The 17,780-nt window shown below is 45.2% G+C and overlaps 1 protein-coding gene across 1 annotated transcript; it reads left to right on the top strand.

Annotated features, from left to right (window-relative positions):
* Positions 1–1,505: 1,505 nt before the first annotated feature.
* FUCA1 (alpha-L-fucosidase 1) lies at positions 1,506–14,999 on the top strand. The gene is made up of 8 exons (XM_045482162.1): positions 1,506–1,960; positions 3,832–3,966; positions 5,853–5,990; positions 8,404–8,509; positions 10,905–11,105; positions 12,588–12,778; positions 13,919–14,018; positions 14,240–14,999. Exons 1-8 carry the CDS (start codon positions 1,578–1,580, stop codon positions 14,378–14,380), a joined length of 1,395 nt encoding a protein of 464 aa, XP_045338118.1. The 5' UTR covers positions 1,506–1,577; the 3' UTR covers positions 14,381–14,999.
* The last annotated feature ends 2,781 nt before the right edge of the window (positions 15,000–17,780 follow it).

The following is a 17,780-nucleotide window of genomic DNA, read 5'->3' as shown; positions in this document are numbered from 1 at the left end:
CAGAAGATAAACTAGCCGTTCAATCAGCAACACCACTGTATTTCCTTATCACTCCTTGAATGAGGAAGTGCTTGGTTTTGTCAACATGGGCTCCAACCCCTCCCAGAAAGATGCAGCCTGTAGAGGAGAGGCACAGATTCCACATCCGGAGACCTGGATTCTGGTCCCACCTCCGGCTCAAACTAGCCTCGTGATCCGAGGGCAACTCCAATCCCCTCTCTGGCTCTCAGTTTCCTCCTCCATAAGTAGGGAAGCGGATAGTGTCCAGGATCTCCAAAGTCCCTTCAAACTCTGATGTGCCTCAGCTCTCTCACTGATACGTGGGGACTGGCTGTGCCACATGGGGTCATTGGGCTTCCCCCACCTGATGGCCTCACCTGTTTGAGCACACAGTGTGTAAAAGGGTAGAGGAGCTGGTGACATCCCTGAGAGACAAAGTTGACACAGCGCTCCTTGGGCCTGGGGCTCTCAATTTTCTCACTCTGCTCTTCTTTTTTTTTTTTTTTTTTTTTTAATGTTTTATTCATTTTTGAGACAGAGAGAGACAGAGCATGAACAGGGGAGGGGCAGAGAGAGAGGGAGACACAGAATTGGAAGCAGGCTCCAGGCTCTGAGCCATCAGCCCAGAGCCCAACGCGGGGCTCGAACTCACGGACCGCGAGATCGTGACCTGGCTGGCTGAAGTCGGACGCTTAACCGACTGCGCCACCCAGGCGCCCCCTCACTCTGCTCTTCTAAAAAGTTTCCTTAGTGGAAGCCTGTGCCCGGGTCTTGTTTTTTTGTTTGGTTTTGTTTCATTTGTTTATTTTTAATTTACATCCAAGTTAGTTAGCATATAGAGCAATAATGATTTCAGGGGTAGATTCCAGTGACTCATCCCCTATGTATAACACCCAGTGCTCATCCCAACAAATGTCTTCCTCAATGCCCCTTGACCATTTAGCCCATCCCCCCCACCCACAGCCCCTCCAGCCACCCTCGGTTTGTTCTCTAGGGTCTCATTTTTCCAATTAGATATTACACTCTTTGAATTGCCTCAGAATGCCCAAAGCAAGTTCAGCAAATATTAGACGGGCACAGTGACCACAGAGGCTCTTCCTCTCTCGGCGCCCACTCTTCCCCCTCTTCTTCCCTGGCAATGCCTCCACCATCCCTCTAGCCCGCATTTCTGCCTGGGCTGTCACTATGCCCTTCCATCTGGTATTCCTGCCTCCAGGCTGGCTCTTCTCTACTAACGTTTGAAAAGTCCTCTATGGCTCCCAATGACAAAATGCACTAGTCCCAGCTCTCAGCACTCGCCAGGCCTTCCTCACCCCCACGATTTAACCCAGCTGTGACTTCCTCATCCCTCAGGGATCATGGTCAACGACCCTTTGCGTTTTTCTCCTTTTGAGCGCCAGAGGGCGCTGCAGGAAAAGCCGCGGCGGAGAGGAACACAGTCGCCAAGCCGCCTAGGTTGACACGCCCCTTTTCCCCTCCGAGCCAATCATTAGTTAGAGTAGGCGGAACCAGGCGGCCCGCACCTGCGCGTTAAGAAGCGGAGCGGAGGCTCGGAGTCCGCCACTCGGTTCTCCGAGATGAAGTCGCGGGCGGTGGGCGCCGGGCTGGTGCTGCTGCTGCTGGTGCTGCTGGTGCTGCTCCGAGCCGCATACGTGCGCGGGTTCCGGCCTCAGCCCCGTTATACCCCGGACTGGCAGAGTCTGGACTCCCGGCCGCTGCCGGAGTGGTTCGACAAGGCCAAGTTCGGGGTGTTCGTGCACTGGGGCGTGTTCTCGGTGCCGGCCTGGGGCAGCGAGTGGTTCTGGTGGCACTGGAAGGGCGAGGGGCTGCCGCAGTACGAGCAGTTCATGAGCGACAACTACCCGCCCGGCTTCAGCTACGCCGACTTCGGGCCGCAATTCACCGCGCGCTTCTTCAACCCGGACAGCTGGGCCGATCTCTTCCAGGCGGCCGGGGCCAAGTGAGTGTCGCCGCGGGGACCGGCGGAGCTCGCGTTCCCGGCTCGGGCTGACGTTGGGCAGGTGGGAACTGAGTGGGGGCGGGGCGGGAGGCGGGGGGGGAGGCGAGGCCGCTGTCCCCGGGTCGCACGGCTGCCCGGCTGACTTAAGGTCCCCCCGGGGCCTGTGATTTGCCTCCTGAAGGATGCAGAACTGAATGTAGCACTCCTGATCAGGAGAAGGTGCGTCTGCTGGGGGGTTCGAAGAAAATAAAGCTTTCAGGGAGGTGGTGGGCTGGAAAGCCCCCTTGTCTACACCTGTTGATCGAGACGATTGAGCTCTGATACCTAATGTCCTTCCAGGTCAACTAGACAATCAGGATTCCAGAATTTTAATCCAGTGGTCTGGAGTTTTGTTACCTCCCTGCAGCCTCCTTCCATGGTGATAGAAAGGGGTGTATTTAGTTCGTTTCAGCCTTAACATCTCCCAGGGGAAGAGGGAGGGGAGGGGAGTTCTAGTGTGCAGTCCATTTGGACAACAGTACCAGTTCTCACTCACCTGCTCTTCTCAGTGCCCTGCACACAGGAAGTGCTCAAGAAATGTCTGAACTGTTTTGATAACTGTTGGAACTTGAGTGTGGTCGGTGCAGAGAACCGAGAGTGTGGCATGCTAAAATGGGGAAGGGAGAGGCTGTTAAAGGCTGGGGCCAATCCTGAAGGACTAATCCATAAGGGCAGTGTGTGAAGTCAGGTGTGAAGTGAGGGGACGGTTCCCTTCAGCTTCTGGAAGAATCAGCTTGGCGGCCAGGAAGGAAGCGGGTTGGAAGAGGGTAAGAATGGAGGCAGGGAGGTTTCCGGGCTCCTGGCTTAGAGTGGCCTTCCACCCTTACCTTGTCTTCTCAGTCATTTTCTGGGTTTTAGTTTCTCTTGAGTAAGTTCTTTTGTCCTAAAGAAAAATTACAGCTGACTCTTACTAGTGTTTGCCAATAAATGTGTGGGAACATAAGGCTTGACTAAATGGAGGTGGTGGTTACTGTCTAATGGGAGCCTTAGAGATCCATACTTTACAAATGACAAAAAATTAAAATCTGGGAGACATCCTTTGTCCGGACCCCTTATTTTGTAGCCCAGGTGACTAGCCCAGACAGAGGAAGGGAACTAATGTCCTGCATCCAAATCTCATGACTCCAAGGCGAAGGTTCTTTCCACCACACCAGGGGTCTGCATACTGTGGCCCGAGAGATGGGTCCCCTCCGCCTGTTTCTATAAGTTCCATGAGATGAGAATGATTTTTACATTTTAAAGGGTTTAAAAAAGAAAAAGGATATGCTACGGAGAGGAGTGGGGGCCACAAAGGCTGAAGTACTGTCTATCTGGCCTTTCAAGTCTTAGAGCTCCCTACTACAGCCAGTGAGTAAATTATCACGTGCAGGCTTCCTCTGTTTTTCTGCCATTAAAGCAAATGAGATGTTGAGTGATTTGGTTGTTATTTCGACATTTTTCTCCCCAGTTCTTTTGGTCTTTTGTCACCTCTGTAAGTGAGAGGCAATCCAGGCGACCTTTGCCTTTACTTTTCTATCATCTGCTATTTCCAGAACCGGAGAGCTAAGGTGCACTTCTTTTCCCTTATCTACTCCTCCCTTCCCTCTGGGCGTCCTCCTTGGCTGGGGACTAAAGAATTGTCCTCCTTAAGTTTGCTTCCATTCCTAAAACTCCCCATGGGGGTTTGTGACTGCAGCAGCTCCCTGGGTGTCGCTAATGCAATTACCCATGCAAGTACGTTTTCTGTAATCAAGTTCTCCGGACCATTTTTAAAACCCTCAGGCATGCTGGGTAAGTTCACGCTTGTGGCCCGCCGCCTGCTTCCTTTGCTCATGTAGTTTTGATGTCCACAGATACGTAGTCCTGACAACAAAGCATCACGAAGGCTTCACAAACTGGCCAAGTCCTGTGTCTTGGAACTGGAACTCCAAGGATGTGGGTCCCCATCGCGATTTGGTTGGTGAGTTGGGAAAAGCTGTTCAGAAGAGGTAGGTATCTACAGATGGTTACTCTTTCATGTCTTTTGATGCGCCATTTCTCTCCCATCTTACGTGTCATCTAAGTTTACGTTCAGCGAGTAGCCTGGCCTTTGAATTAGCAGGCTCTGATGCCCAGCACTTTTCATGCCTGAACTTTTCATGATACCGTGAGAGAAGGTCATGGCCTTGTTTAGGTGAAGGATACCCAGAGTAGCCCACAATGCCTCATTTGCACTCTGTGAAGGATTCTTTCTGGAAGGCCTTGCAACCCAAGACCTTTTCTAGTGGCTGATGAAGGACTGGGTCTGTCATCTTTGTGTGCCCCTTAGCTGTCAACATACAGCTTTGCAGGCATTCGGAGAAAGTTTGGATGAATGGTAGATCCAGAGGGAACTGAAAAGGGCAGTTAGAGCAGCCAAAAAGTGAGGTAAGGAGCCGCTTGGTTGATTCTAATTAATGCTTCCTAATGTTTATCAACTTAATAAGAAGTAACTTTCCCAAGGGGCGTCTGGGGGGCTCAGTCAGTTAAGCATCAGACTCTTGATTTCGGCTCAGGTCATGCTCTCACTGTTCCTGGGATGGAGCCCCCCCCCCCACATCAGGCTCTGTGCCGAGAGCTCGGAGCCTACTTGGGATTTTCTCTCCTTCTCTCTTCTGGTGCTCTCGCTCGCGCTCTCTCTCTCTCTCTCAAATAAACGTTAAACATTTAAAAAAAAAAAAAAGTAACTTCCCAAGATCAAAGAGCTAGGAAATGGTAGAAGTGGGCTTTGAACCCCATTATCCTGGTTTTGTGCCCTACAATTCTAGGTATGTTTGCCTGTAGAGAGGACAAGTAGTATTTGTCCCCTGCCCAATCCCGCTCTTTTGTGATTTGGTAAACTTGCTGCCCTCTTTCAGGGGTAGGCCAGCTGCCTGTTTGTATAAATAAAGTTTGATTGGAACACAGTTACGTCCACTCATTTATGGGTTATGTCTGGGGCTGCTTCAGGCTGCAACTTCAGAGTTGTGATGGAGACCGTGAGGCCCACAAAGTCTAAAATGCTGTGTGGCCCTAAAGAAAGCGTTTACTGACTCTGGTCACCTGTTCAATATTCAGTCTCCCAATGCTGTGCTTGGCTCACAGTCCTGCTGTTAAAACTCTGAGATGTTGATGAGATCTGGATTTTACCATCCTTGATTTTTACCTTCTTTGTACCTGGTTAGGCCCCAGGTCATATGATGAAACACTTAACTCTAATTCTTTCTGCCTTATCTGTGCGGTTGCAATGTTATCCTTACTTCTTACTGAGTATAGCATTTCTGTGACACTCACCACTTAGAACTCCAAACAAGTTTTATTGTGTACAAAAATAGGTCACTTTGACCCTTTTTCATTTTGGCTAAGAATTCTTAACATTTCAATGTTAAGAACTATTAGTAAATCTTAGGTAAATGAAACAATAAACCTGTATTCATTTCAATAACCTGTAAATAGAAAATGTTACTAACGATCACTTCTGAGAGATAAGATTTTGGATATTCTTTATATTTTTTTCTATTTCCCAGTATCTTTACAATATGTATTCTTTCTTACGACTGACAGAGAAAAACAGTTCTTAAAAAAGAACTATGTGTCATTACTGAGATAATGGACATAGATAAAATATGGTTTAAATAACATTTGGTGTTAAGATAGTTACGTATAAAAAATAGTCATGTGTATTATCAAAAACCCAATCATCTTGTTTAAGTTAATGATAAGACATAATTTAAGGAAATGGTTTGGGATCCCACTGCCCTGCATACCCTTACGGGTGAGTTTCACTGAGATGTAAAATGCTGTCACTGATTTTTCTTAAACTAAATTATTTTTTCTTTGCTTACTGGACAGGTACTGTTCTGTTTTTCTTTTTCAGGAACATGCGTTATGGACTCTATCACTCACTGTTGGAATGGTTCCACCCACTCTACCTACTTGATAAGAAAAATGGCTTCAAAACACAGCATTTTGTCCATGCAAAAACAATGCCAGAACTGTACGACCTTGTTTACAGGTAAAAAAAAAAAAAATTCTTTTTGGTCTTACGACTTCTATCCGTGAAATTAGAGCTTCCTATAGGATACTGTTAAGTTGGGGGGAAGGGGAAAGGAAGGACTATGGAAAAAAATCTACAAGACATCACAATAAAAATGGTGGTTTGTATTAAGACAGAGTATATTTTTTTCCTCCTCTACTTCTCAAAACTCCCATAATGTGGTCATAATTGTCTTTATAGGTTAAAATGAACAAAACCAAGGATGGTGGTTAAGTCAAAGCTTCAGTTCCTCTTTACGTGTTGTTTTCTCTGTCGGGACCTTGCAGAGGGGCAACAAGGCCCAAAGAACCCTGCGTAGGATTTGGCATCCGGCAGATTTGCATTTGAACCCTGGCTCTTGTTACAAGCCTTAAATGACTACCCTTCTGAGCCTCAGATTCTCACCATGTAAAGTAGGGAAATAATGCCTTTTACATAGGGCTCAGAACAATATGTGAAAAGTATCTGTCACCTTGCCTGTACAGAAAAGGTGGCGTTATCATTATTATCATTAAAACGATCACTTTCACATTGGGGTTCATCACTAGTCTTCACCATGTTTTATTTCTAGTTTGCCCTTTTCGCACCTGGGCATGCCACCTCGTGGAGGATGGTGAACCTTTAAGACTCTAGCAGCAGCCATCTCTGCCTGGACTCTCATTTTAGACCAAAACAAAAACAAAACTCCTTGCATCCAGATGACTTCCCTAAGGAAATAGTACGGTTGTAAGAGACCCGCAGAGGTTCGGAGTCCCGACAGAACTGGATCTGAAACCCGGTTCTTTTTCTTGCTGGCTGTGTGGCCTTGAACAAACTCCTTAATCTGTCTAGATCTCAGTTTCTTTATCTGAGAAAGGAGGGTTTTTTTTTTGTTTTGTTTTTTTTTAATTTTTTTTTTTCAACGTTTATTTATTTTTGGGACAGAGAGAGACAGAGCATGAACGGGGGAGGGTCAGAGAGAGAGAGGGAGACACAGAATCGGAAACAGGCTCCAGGCTCTGAGCCATCATGAGCCATCAGCCCAGAGCCTGATGCGGGGCTCGAACTCACGGACCGTGAGATCGTGACCTGGCTGAGGTCGGACGCTTAACCGACTGCACCACCCAGGCGCCCCGAGAAAGGAGGTTAATAGACACTGCAGGGCTGTTGTGAAAACTAATGAGGTGATGATGAGTATAAAGCGCCTAGTACAGTTTCTCATACACGGTACCACACAGGCCACCTGTGTTGTATCTGGCCTCTCAGACAGGCAATCTTTTTCCTGAAATCCACTTGCTGTCCTGCTTACAGAGCACAGCACAGGATCAGGCATCAGGTAAATTTGCACTTGAGTTTCAGCGCCTATTACTTACAAGCTTTGCCACCTAAAACACACTGCCCTGCTGAGCATCAGGTTCTTGCTCTCTAAATGGGAATAATCGTGCTTACCTCATAGGTGCGTGTGCTCACGCCGCGTAGAGCTCAGAGTGTCAATATGTGAAAGGTGCAGCTGTGGCTCAAGTGGACTCAAAAGATCCTTTATAGTTGAAGCTATGGCAGTTGTCCAAAAACAGTGCATTTGGTGGAATAGTTGAAGCTTTTTTTTTTTTTTTTTAACATTTATTCATTTTTTAAATTTTTTTTTTTTTCAATGTTTATTTATTTTTGGGACAGAGAGAGAGCATGAACGGGGGAGGGGCAGAGAGAGAGGGAGACACAGAATCGGAAACAGGCTCCAGGCTCTGAGCCGTCAGCCCAGAGCCTGACGCGGGGCTCGAACTCACAGACCGCGAGATCGTGACCTGGCTGAAGTCGGACGCCCAACCGACTGCGCCACCCAGGTGCCCCAACATTTATTCATTTTTGAGAGACAGTGTGAGTGGGGGAGGGGCAGAGAGAGAGGGAGACACAGAATCCGAAGCGGGCTCCAGGCTCTGAGCTGTCAGCACAGAGCCTGATGCGGGACTAGAACTCACAGACCACGAGATCATGACCTGAGCTGAAGTCAGACGCTTAACCGACTGAGCCACCCAGGCGCCCTGAAGCGCTTAATACATCTTAAAAGCAGACACCTTAATCCTACAGTTCTGGAGCACCACTCTTGATCAGAAGTAGTTGCTGGAAGGAAATCAAATTGTATATATACTGATTACGACTCTTTTTTCGGAAGACATTGAAAAAAGATTAGGAGGAAATATACCAAAATATTGTGTATTAAACAGCGGTTATATGAGCAACCATAACAGTTACAGCTGTTGTTTTTGTCTCTTTAGTTTTCCACATTCTCTGCACCATGTAATTTTTTGGTACTTTCAAAATGGGAGAAATTTTTATATTTGTTGCAAAATAGATCCGTAAGACCTTACTGCGAACAGATTCAGATGATAAACTTTCCTAATTGTGTATCTTTCAGGTATGAACCTGACTTGATTTGGTCTGATGGAGAGTGGGAATGTCCTGATACTTACTGGAACTCTACAGAGTTTCTTTCTTGGCTCTACAATGATAGCCCAGTCAAGGCATGTGATTGTATGACTTCTCTCTTATTTGTCTGTTATGAGAAAAGAAAGAGTAAGGAGCCAAGATCTGGAGTAATAACAGTGACAACAGCAACAATAATAAATACTAATAGCAACATGGAGGTGGTAGGGACCAGGGGACTTCATGGATAGTAAGGGTTTCTCCTTTTCCCCCCTTCCTTGGAGTATAAGCTTTTCTTTTTCTTCTTTAATTCTTGATTTAAAATTTTTTTTTTTTTTAATATTTACTTGTTCTTGAGAGACAGAGCATGAATGGGAGAGGAGCAGAGAGAGAGGGAGACAGAATCCGAAGCAGGCTCCAGGCCCTGAGCTGTCAGCACAGAGCCCGACGCAGGGCTCGAACTCACAGATCGTGAGATCATGACCTGAGCTGAAGTTGGACGCTCAATGGACTGAGCCACCTTTGATTCTTGACTTTGACAACAGAGGTTTACATCTTGTTAAATTTAAGGAGTAGAATAGAAGCAGTATGTAGAAATCCCAGAGACTTAGAGAAAGTAAAATAAACTATGAAGCACACGAACATTATAAAAAAAAAAAAAAAAAAAAAAGCCCCCCCCCCCAAATTAATAGACAAAACATAAAAATTAAATGATGGGAATGAGATGTACATATTTATGACTGTACCTAATCTGTGTTGGTCATGTGGTTTAACTCTCGAGGAAATTTCCTTTCCCTTCTATCCAAATTCTTGATGGAACTTTGCCTCCCTCCCCTCCCCCTCCCCCTCCCCCCTGCTACATACTCAGCACTATGACACTGTATAGCTGCCCATTTCTGGTTTGTATTTCCGTACGCTTACAAAGTCACAGAAGCCTGGGCCTTCACCGCACAAAAATTTAACAATTCTGCATATTCTGGATTTGTTGTGGATTTTCAAGAAAAACCCAAGTGTAGCACCAGGTTGTACTGAGCTATCTTGGTAGATTCATAAACCTCCTAAGGAGCTTATTGGGTAACTGTTACTAAATTCAGGAGGTAAAAAGGGAAAAACCAATGTGACAACTAGAAATTAAGAGTGGTTTTCTGGGATTTGCCAAGTGTGGAGGGACTCAGGGGGCACAGCTTAAAACGGGCTTTCCCCAAGGTGCTCACCCTGGACCGGCTCTGATGTGCACCCTCGGGTGGGACGCTGCAGGGGCTGTTCTGCACACTCTTGTTCTACGCTTTCTCAAGCGTTAGGAAGGAGGGTTGTTTCGGAGCTATGCTCATCTTGGGAAAGTGCTTCTAGGAGAAGTCCCTTTCCCTTACTGTTCCTTCTGTCCGTAATTCCCACATGGCTCCCTCCTGTGCTTCCTCCAGTCTTCCCCCAGAGCTCATCTGATTCGTGCAGCCTTCCTAGTCCCCTGTCTGAAACTGCAGCATGCCCCTGTCTCCCTGCTGGCTTTTTCCCTTAGCACTACCTGGCTTAACATTTTTCAGATGTCACTTGCCTTATTTCTTAACTCTCTCTCAGTAAAGGGTCAGCTTTCTGAGGGCAAGGTTTTGGGTCTATTCATTGCTACATCCCCAACCCCAAGAACAGTACTTAGCCAGTTAGGCACCTAATAAAGTATTAGTTAAATGTTAACTAAATCTGGCTCCTGACGATTCATATTCTTTGCTAGAATTAAGAAACACTCCCGGATTAGTGTTTCCCCTTTAAGTTAGGTAATTAACTCCGCTGTGCTGTCATATTGTCCACACGTCTGTCTCCTCAGCCAGTCTCTGCTGGATCTCTAAGGACAAAAACTGTCTTATCCACCTTAGATATGCCAGCACGAGCATAATGGTAGTATTAATCATTAACATTGAGATAATCTGCGTAATTTCTCAGAGTTCAGCAAAGATTTGAAGGAAGGAAAAGAATATTTGCTGACTTTTCTTTACCTAGGAAAAGGAAGCCAGGGTTATGTAGTGGAAAGCATCTTGGGCTGGGTTCACCTACCAGCTTCACCATCCCAGCTTCCTGAAACTCTGCCCAGGGATGTGACCTTGGGCAAGTCTTCTCTCCATTCCTCCTTTATAGAAGAAGTGGTTTACCAGCTGGTCTTTAAAACAGGCTCTCCCAGCTCTGACGTTACCTATGGGCCTAGCAGGGTTTCTCAGCCTAGCACTGTAGACATTTGGGGCTGGATGTTTTGTTGTGAGACATTTAACAGCATCCCTGGCCTCTACCCATAGATAGCAATAGCACCACCCCAACTGTGGCAACCAAAAATGTCTCTAGACTTTGCCAAAAGTCTCCAGAGTAAAACAGCCCCCAAATGAGAACCACTGTTGTAGACCAAGTCTGTTCCTTCTGTCCAGATACATACTTAATTTACCAAACAGCATTACATAAGGAAGCTAGGTGGTTTGACCTCTGGTGACCCAGTACTCTTTCTTCCTTTAGGACAAGGTAGTGGTAAATGACCGATGGGGTCAGAACTGTTCCTGTCACCATGGAGGATACTACAACTGTCAGGATAAATTCAAGCCAGAGAGCTTGCCAGATCACAAGTGGGAAATGTGTAGCTCCATAGACAAGGTCTCCTGGGGCTATCGTCGCAACATGGTGATATCTGACGTCGCAACTGAGTGTGAAATCATTTCGGTAAGAACGCTTACGAGTTAAGTGTTTGTTAACTACTATCTCAAACTAGCCTTCTAACTAAGAGTGGTGGGAGCATTCTGGGATGGAAGTGCAGGTCGATCTATCGACCCACTGGGGTCATTGAACATACCCACAGAAACCTGTCCTAAGGAAATCATTGTAATTACAGAAGAAGGTTTTACATACAGAGATGTTCTTCCCAGGATTATCTGCAGTTGGACATGTGGGTTGTGTTCATTTCTGGCAGCCATAAGGGGATATTTAAGTAGATTTGGGGATTTTCCTTAACCATTAAAAAGTTTATGAATGTAATATTGGGTCAGTGCCTGGGGATTGCGTGAAAAAATAAGTTATGAATTACCACAGCTATATAAAATCTATTTCCACTGCACAGGAAAAAGACCAGAAGGGAGTATCAAAAGTTGGTGGTGTAGTGTCTTTGGGATACTGTAACAAATTCTCCTTTTTAAAATTTTATGAGTGTAACCATAATTTTTCTGGGCCTCCTTGAAGTGCACCTGTTTGGGGTCATAGTAAATACACACACACACACACACACACACACACACACACACACACCACTCCAGAAGCCTTGAAGAATATATTTCTTTACAGCATCTTTTCCCAGAGAGGCAGCATATACATTTATGTAGCCCATTTCTTTTTTTTTTTTTTTTAATGTTTATTTATTTATTTTTGAGAGAGGGAGAGAGACAGAACATGAGTGGGGGAGGGGCAGAGAGAGAGGGAGACATAGAATCCCAAGCAGGCTCCAGACTCCGAGCTGTCAGCACAGAGCCCGACGCGGGGCTCGAACCCACAAACCGTAAGATCACGACCTGAGCCAAAGGCGGACACTAACCGACTGGGCCACCCAGGCTACATAGCCCATTTCATACAGAGCATCCCGAATTCTGCAGATCTCTTCCATGTCCCCAAAGTGCCCCTAGCACCCCCTCAAAATCTCTCTTGTCTTATCCCCATATTCTCTCTATGTGGCTCCATGGGATCACATCATAGCAAAGTGTTTTGTCCTCCCCTTCCCTGCTCACACTTTGCCCTTCTGACACATGACCTTCCCAGTGCGTGCCACACCGTGGAAAGTGCAGGCTGACACGGAAGCACCCATGATCACTTCCTGGAATTCAAGTTAATCTATTTCTCCACCCTGTAGCAGGATTTTTTCAGTTTTCTCATATAAGCCCGTCCTGCTTTCATAATGACAAAAAATATATGGCACTTTCAAAAGGGTAAAGGCTATTCACCAAAGGAGATTCTTTTTCTTAATACCTATGTGTTTCAGATTCTGTGTCTCCCTCTCTCTCTGACCCTCCCCCATTCATGCTCTGTCTCTCTCTGTCTGAAAAATAAATAAACATTAAAAAAAATTTTTTTTTTAAATAAAAAAAGTACCTATGTGTTCTCAGCATCATGCTGGGCTTAGCACTCATAGCTATGGTTTCACTGTTCTGCTCTCTCCAGGAACTGGTTCAGACAGTGAGCTTGGGAGGCAACTACCTTCTCAACATTGGACCAACTAAAGACGGGCTGATAGTTCCCATCTTCCAAGAAAGGCTTCTTGCTGTTGGGAAGTGGCTGAGCATCAATGGGGAGGCCATCTATTCCTCTAAACCGTGGAGGAAGCAACTGGAGAAGAACACGACGTCTGTGTGGTGAGCTTGTCCTTCGTTGCGGGCGGGAGCAGGACGGCGGCCTGTCCCAAACTGGCGTCTCCTCGGGTCCGCAGTGTTCGAAGCCAGGCTGGAAGCCATCTTGATTGAGGAAACCCGGAGCCGTTCTTTTGCTGTTAAATTTGTGCCCCAATTTATGTCTGAAGCCACCAGGATATCTTTGACTCGTGAGAGGTGTGGTGGGCTTCGTGGAGGAAGGAGCCACGAGGCATCTGTTAACATACTTGACCTTGTTACCCTATCTCTAAAAATAGTAATAGCCAATACTTGCACAGCACCTACAGTGTGTTAGGCTCCAATCCAAATTCTTCCCATTCACATAATCCCTTTAGTAGCCCCACCAAGCGGACACTGTTATCATCCCCATGTTGCAAGTGAGAAGGGGACCCAGGGCAGTTCTATACAGTTCCTAACCCTAGGACCACAAAGCTAACTAGTGGAGAAGTTGTGATCGAAACTTGGAATTTCGAATCTAGTTATTTGACCCTGGGCCCGGGGTTTTCAAGTGCGAAGCAGGGCACAGATACTTAACTTCCTGGAGTTGTTGTGATGGTTAAGTGCAATAACTTATGGAAAGCGCCCGAGACCATGCCCAGCGTATACAAAGTGCTCAGTGAAAGGTATCTGCAGGTGTTACACCATAGCACATAGGTCTTTGGATCAGGGGAAACACGTTCATCCTTCCGTTTCGAGTGAATTTCTATTTAGTGATTTTCATCCTCTTCTCTAAGCCTGGTGAACTCTCAGAACAAATGCGTCTTTATTGTACATCTTGCCCTTGTTAGATCCTCTGCTGTTCTCCCACGGATTTGGGGTTGAAACAAGATTTGAATAATAAGGGAAGTGGCTTCAATGTGAAATAACTAGCATAAGCGTTAAAATTCTTTAAAGAAAATTTCTAGCCCGGTAGAGCAGGAAAATGGAAGAGATCACCAAAAAGAGCCTTCCAAGGCTGTTTTCTTTCCTTCCTGCAGACCTGGTATCCAAGTAAGCATCACTTCCTAGCAGCAGTGACAGACTCAAGGTCTTGGAGTTGGTAGATAACTGAAAGGGAGATGTATAAGGTTATGTGTCAGGGTCACAAGCCAGGTATTTCTGACAACGGTGTTTCTTTTTTCCCAGGTATACCTCAAGAGAAACAACTGTTTATGCCATTTTCCTGCACTGGCCAGAAAATGGAGTCTTAAGCCTCGTATCCCCCATAACTACCTCGACTACACAGGTAAGGAGCCTCTCAGTCTGTCCTTTCTGAGAGGTAACTTTTTTTAAAGGAATGGGAGGTCATCTCTGTTTCTTCCCTTTGGCCCCAGTTTTCCCCCATTTTGATTCCCCTTTTAGACTGTCTGCCCTGCCCTGGCCCAGTGTGGCTGTCTCCCATCATGTGCAAGCCGTATTCTGTACTCAGTGCACTGATGTGTGATCATTCCCTTTTACTTTCTGCAGATAACGATGCTGGGGATCCAAAAAGATCTGAAATGGTCTGCAGATCCAGAAGGAGGTCTACTCATTTATCTGCCCCAGTTACCACTCCTTACTCTCCCAGTTGACTTTGGTTGGACTATAAAGCTGATAGGAGTGGAGTGACCACTGGAGCTCAGGCAGAACTGTCTTCTCTTTGCTGCTTTGGTTTTCCTCTTATAGCACCATTGTTGTAATAAACTACTTCTCTACTCAGAGCTGGATTTTCCACCACATTTTAATCAAAGGAACTGAGTGCCTGTACTGATGTCTCTGTGGATCAGGGATCTGAGATCCACGGCTAGCATGTCTCTCTCTGAGCAGAAGGAACTAATCTGTTAAGCTCTGAGTTCATCCTTCTCTTCCAAACTCGGGAAATTCTCTACCCTGGAAACTTCCCTCCATTCTCTGTGTTCGAAACCTGTTTCCTTACTCAGTGACTTCAGGTAAAGAATAAGCCAGTCACCCTATTGCCTGTGGAAGGAGGTGAAGAAGGTTTAGCAAGCTCAACCACATGCTGTTTACCTAGTGTCATTTGTCATCCCCACCCTTCCAAGAGGTGGAGAGCCTGGAAAGGAAAGAAGAGGCTTGCTAGACTGCAGGTGGTCAGCTCTTTGAAAGTTTCCAAAGCAAACTAGGGACTCAGAAGTCCAGTTTGTTTACAGAGATATTATGAAGGAAATGAATGTGATTCTGCCTTGCTTTTTAAAATACGATCAAATAAATAAATTTTTATGTCAAATCATTTCTACCAAAAAGCATGTTGTAGTCTTCTTCTCCCAGTTTCTATATGGACTGCTTATAAAAAGCTTTATATTTCTGTAAAAAGAAAAAAAAAAAAAAGACTCGCCAAGTCTCCTTAATGCAGAACAGAGAACATAATTCCTTGGTTTTTTTGCTTCTCTAATACTGCTTCTTTTGAGTTGGCTACCAGGTCAGCCCCCCCCCCCTCGCCGCCCCTTTAATTATAGATCTAATCAGATTTTCCATTTCTTTTTTATTTGGTAGATATATTTAGACATCTTAACACGACGTTTAAGGAATGTTTGTTTTCTCAAGCACATGGAATATTTATAAATATAAATACCAAAGGAACACTATCATACAGATGTCTGCAACATAATTAAAGGACCATAAAAACATAAAAACCTGGAGGAAAAAAGCCTATAGGTTTGGAAATTTTAAAACATACTTTAAAATAGCTTTGCACAGTGTCAGTATCATAGCCAATGAGGTTTATCCGAGGCACGATTGCTAATTAAAACATACTTTAAAATAACTCACTGATCACAAAGAAGTCACCATACAGGGAATGAGAAAATGCTTAGAATAATATTGAGAACACTATGTACTGAACCTTGTGAGATGGAATTGAAGTCTTTAGAGAGGATGCTGGGAAGATGGCAGAGAGGAGGCACCAGGAATCTATCTCCAGACCTGGACAACAATTGCACTGGCAGAATTTGATGCAACTTTTGTAGAACTGTGGAGTCTACCAAGGCTCCAACTTCCAGAGGAAGATTTGGATGGTAAATTGTGGTTAGTGTTGGTCAACTTAGCTGCCTATCCCCCATCCCCAGCCATGGAACAGGCAGCTATGAATGTGTTCCTGGAACAACTTGCACACAGCTCATGGGAGCCCAAGAGGGCAAAAAGGACCCTGCCCTCCAAATACCTGGGATTTGAGCTCGGATCTCTGATGGCTGCTTCTGGTCGCAGAGGTGGGCAGCCATTGTTGTGCCTCCCCCATTGTTGCAAGCCCCTCCTCCTTGGGCTAAAGTGACTTCCAGTGGGTTTAAAGGGCTAGTGCCCTCCCCTCTCCCATTCAAATATTACCCATTTGGGGAGCCAGACATTAAAAACTAGGATATTCAAGGGCGCCTGGGTGGCGCAGTCGGTTCAGCGTCCGACTTCAGCCAGGTCACGATCTCGCGGTCCGTGAGTTCGAGCCCCGCGTCGGGCTCTGGGCTGATGGCTCAGAGCCCGGAGCCTGTTTCCGAGTCTGTGTCTCCCTCTCTCTCTGCCCTTCGCCCGTTCATGCTCTGTCTCTCTCTGTCCCAAAAATAAATAAACGTTGAAAAAAAAAATTAAAAAAAAAAAAAAACTAGGATATTCAAAAGCAACTGCATGTATGAGGAAAATTAGAGAGTGACCATGCATGCTCAGGGAAAGGCTCAGAAAAGACCTGAGGAGACCTTAAGTTTATACCTCTGGATTATCCTCAGCATAGAAACAGCCTACCATAATCAAAATACAAAAACAATAACAAGAACAAAACCTCAGCAAACCCAGGAGGGTAGTAACTGATTTCCAGAGTTACAACATTAGATTCCAACGTCCAGTTTTAAACAAATCACCAGGCATGCAAAGCAACAGGGAAACATGTCCCTTCAAAAGAAAAAAGTGAATCAACAGAAACTTAAAAACAAGTCTCTGAAAAAGACCATCATGATGGCAGATAAATTAGACCTTAAAACAGCTGCCTTAAAGACGCTCAAAAAACTAAAGGAAGCTGTGGGAGAAATTTGAGAAAATGATGTATGAATGAAACATATGTCAATAGATAGCTAGATAACATAAGAAACCACACACGCACAAAATTCTGGAGCTGAAAAGTACAATAACTAAAATGAGAAATTCACCAGAGGGATTCAAAGGTAGATTTGACTAGGCAGAAGAAAGGATGCCGCACTTGAAGACAGGACAATGGAAATTATTGAGCCTGAGGAACTGAAAGAAGAAAGATTGAAGAACAGACCGTGTGTTAGAGCAGAGATCAACAGAATAGAGAACCAAAAAACAATAGAGAAGATAAATGAAACAATTGTTTTTTCAGGGCACCTGGGTGGCTCAGTCAGTTGAGCACCCAACTCTTGATTTCACCTCAGGTCATGATCCCAGGGTTATGGGATTGAGCCCTGTGTCAGGCTCTGCACTGAGTGTGGAGCCTGCTTAAGATTTTCTCTCTCTGAGCCAAAGCATAAGAGACTCTTAAAAACTGAGAACAAACTGAGGGTTGATGGGGCGTGGGAGGGCGGGGAGGGTGGGTGATGGGTATTGAGGAGGGTACCTTTTGGGATGAGCACTGGGTGTTGTATGGAAACCAATTTGACAATAAACTTCACATGTTGAAAAAAATTTTTTAAAAATTAAAAAAAAAAAAAAAGATTTTCTCTCTCTGCCCCCCTCTCCTACCTGCATGTGAGCTGTCTCTCTCTAAAAAAACTTTTTTAAAGTTCATTTTTTGAAAAGATCAGCAAAATGACAAACCTGTAGCTATGATGAAAAAAGATTCAAATTACTAAAATAAAAATGAAAATGGGGACATTACTACTAACTCTATAGAAATAAAAAGGACTATAAGAGAAAACTAATGAGCAGTTGTACTCCAACAAACTGGATAACCTAGATGAAGTGGGAAATTTCCTAAAAACAAAACCTACCAAGACTGCATCACAAAGAAATAGAAAACCTGAATAGACTTATAACTAGTAAGGAGATTGAATCAATAGTTTTAAAATCTCCT

Source organism: Leopardus geoffroyi, chromosome C1 (genome assembly GCF_018350155.1).
Source record: "Leopardus geoffroyi isolate Oge1 chromosome C1, O.geoffroyi_Oge1_pat1.0, whole genome shotgun sequence".
NCBI classification, from domain to species: domain Eukaryota; kingdom Metazoa; phylum Chordata; class Mammalia; order Carnivora; family Felidae; genus Leopardus; species Leopardus geoffroyi.
Note: the sequence above shows the minus strand (reverse complement) of the source record. Positions and strands in the feature narration are given on the sequence as shown.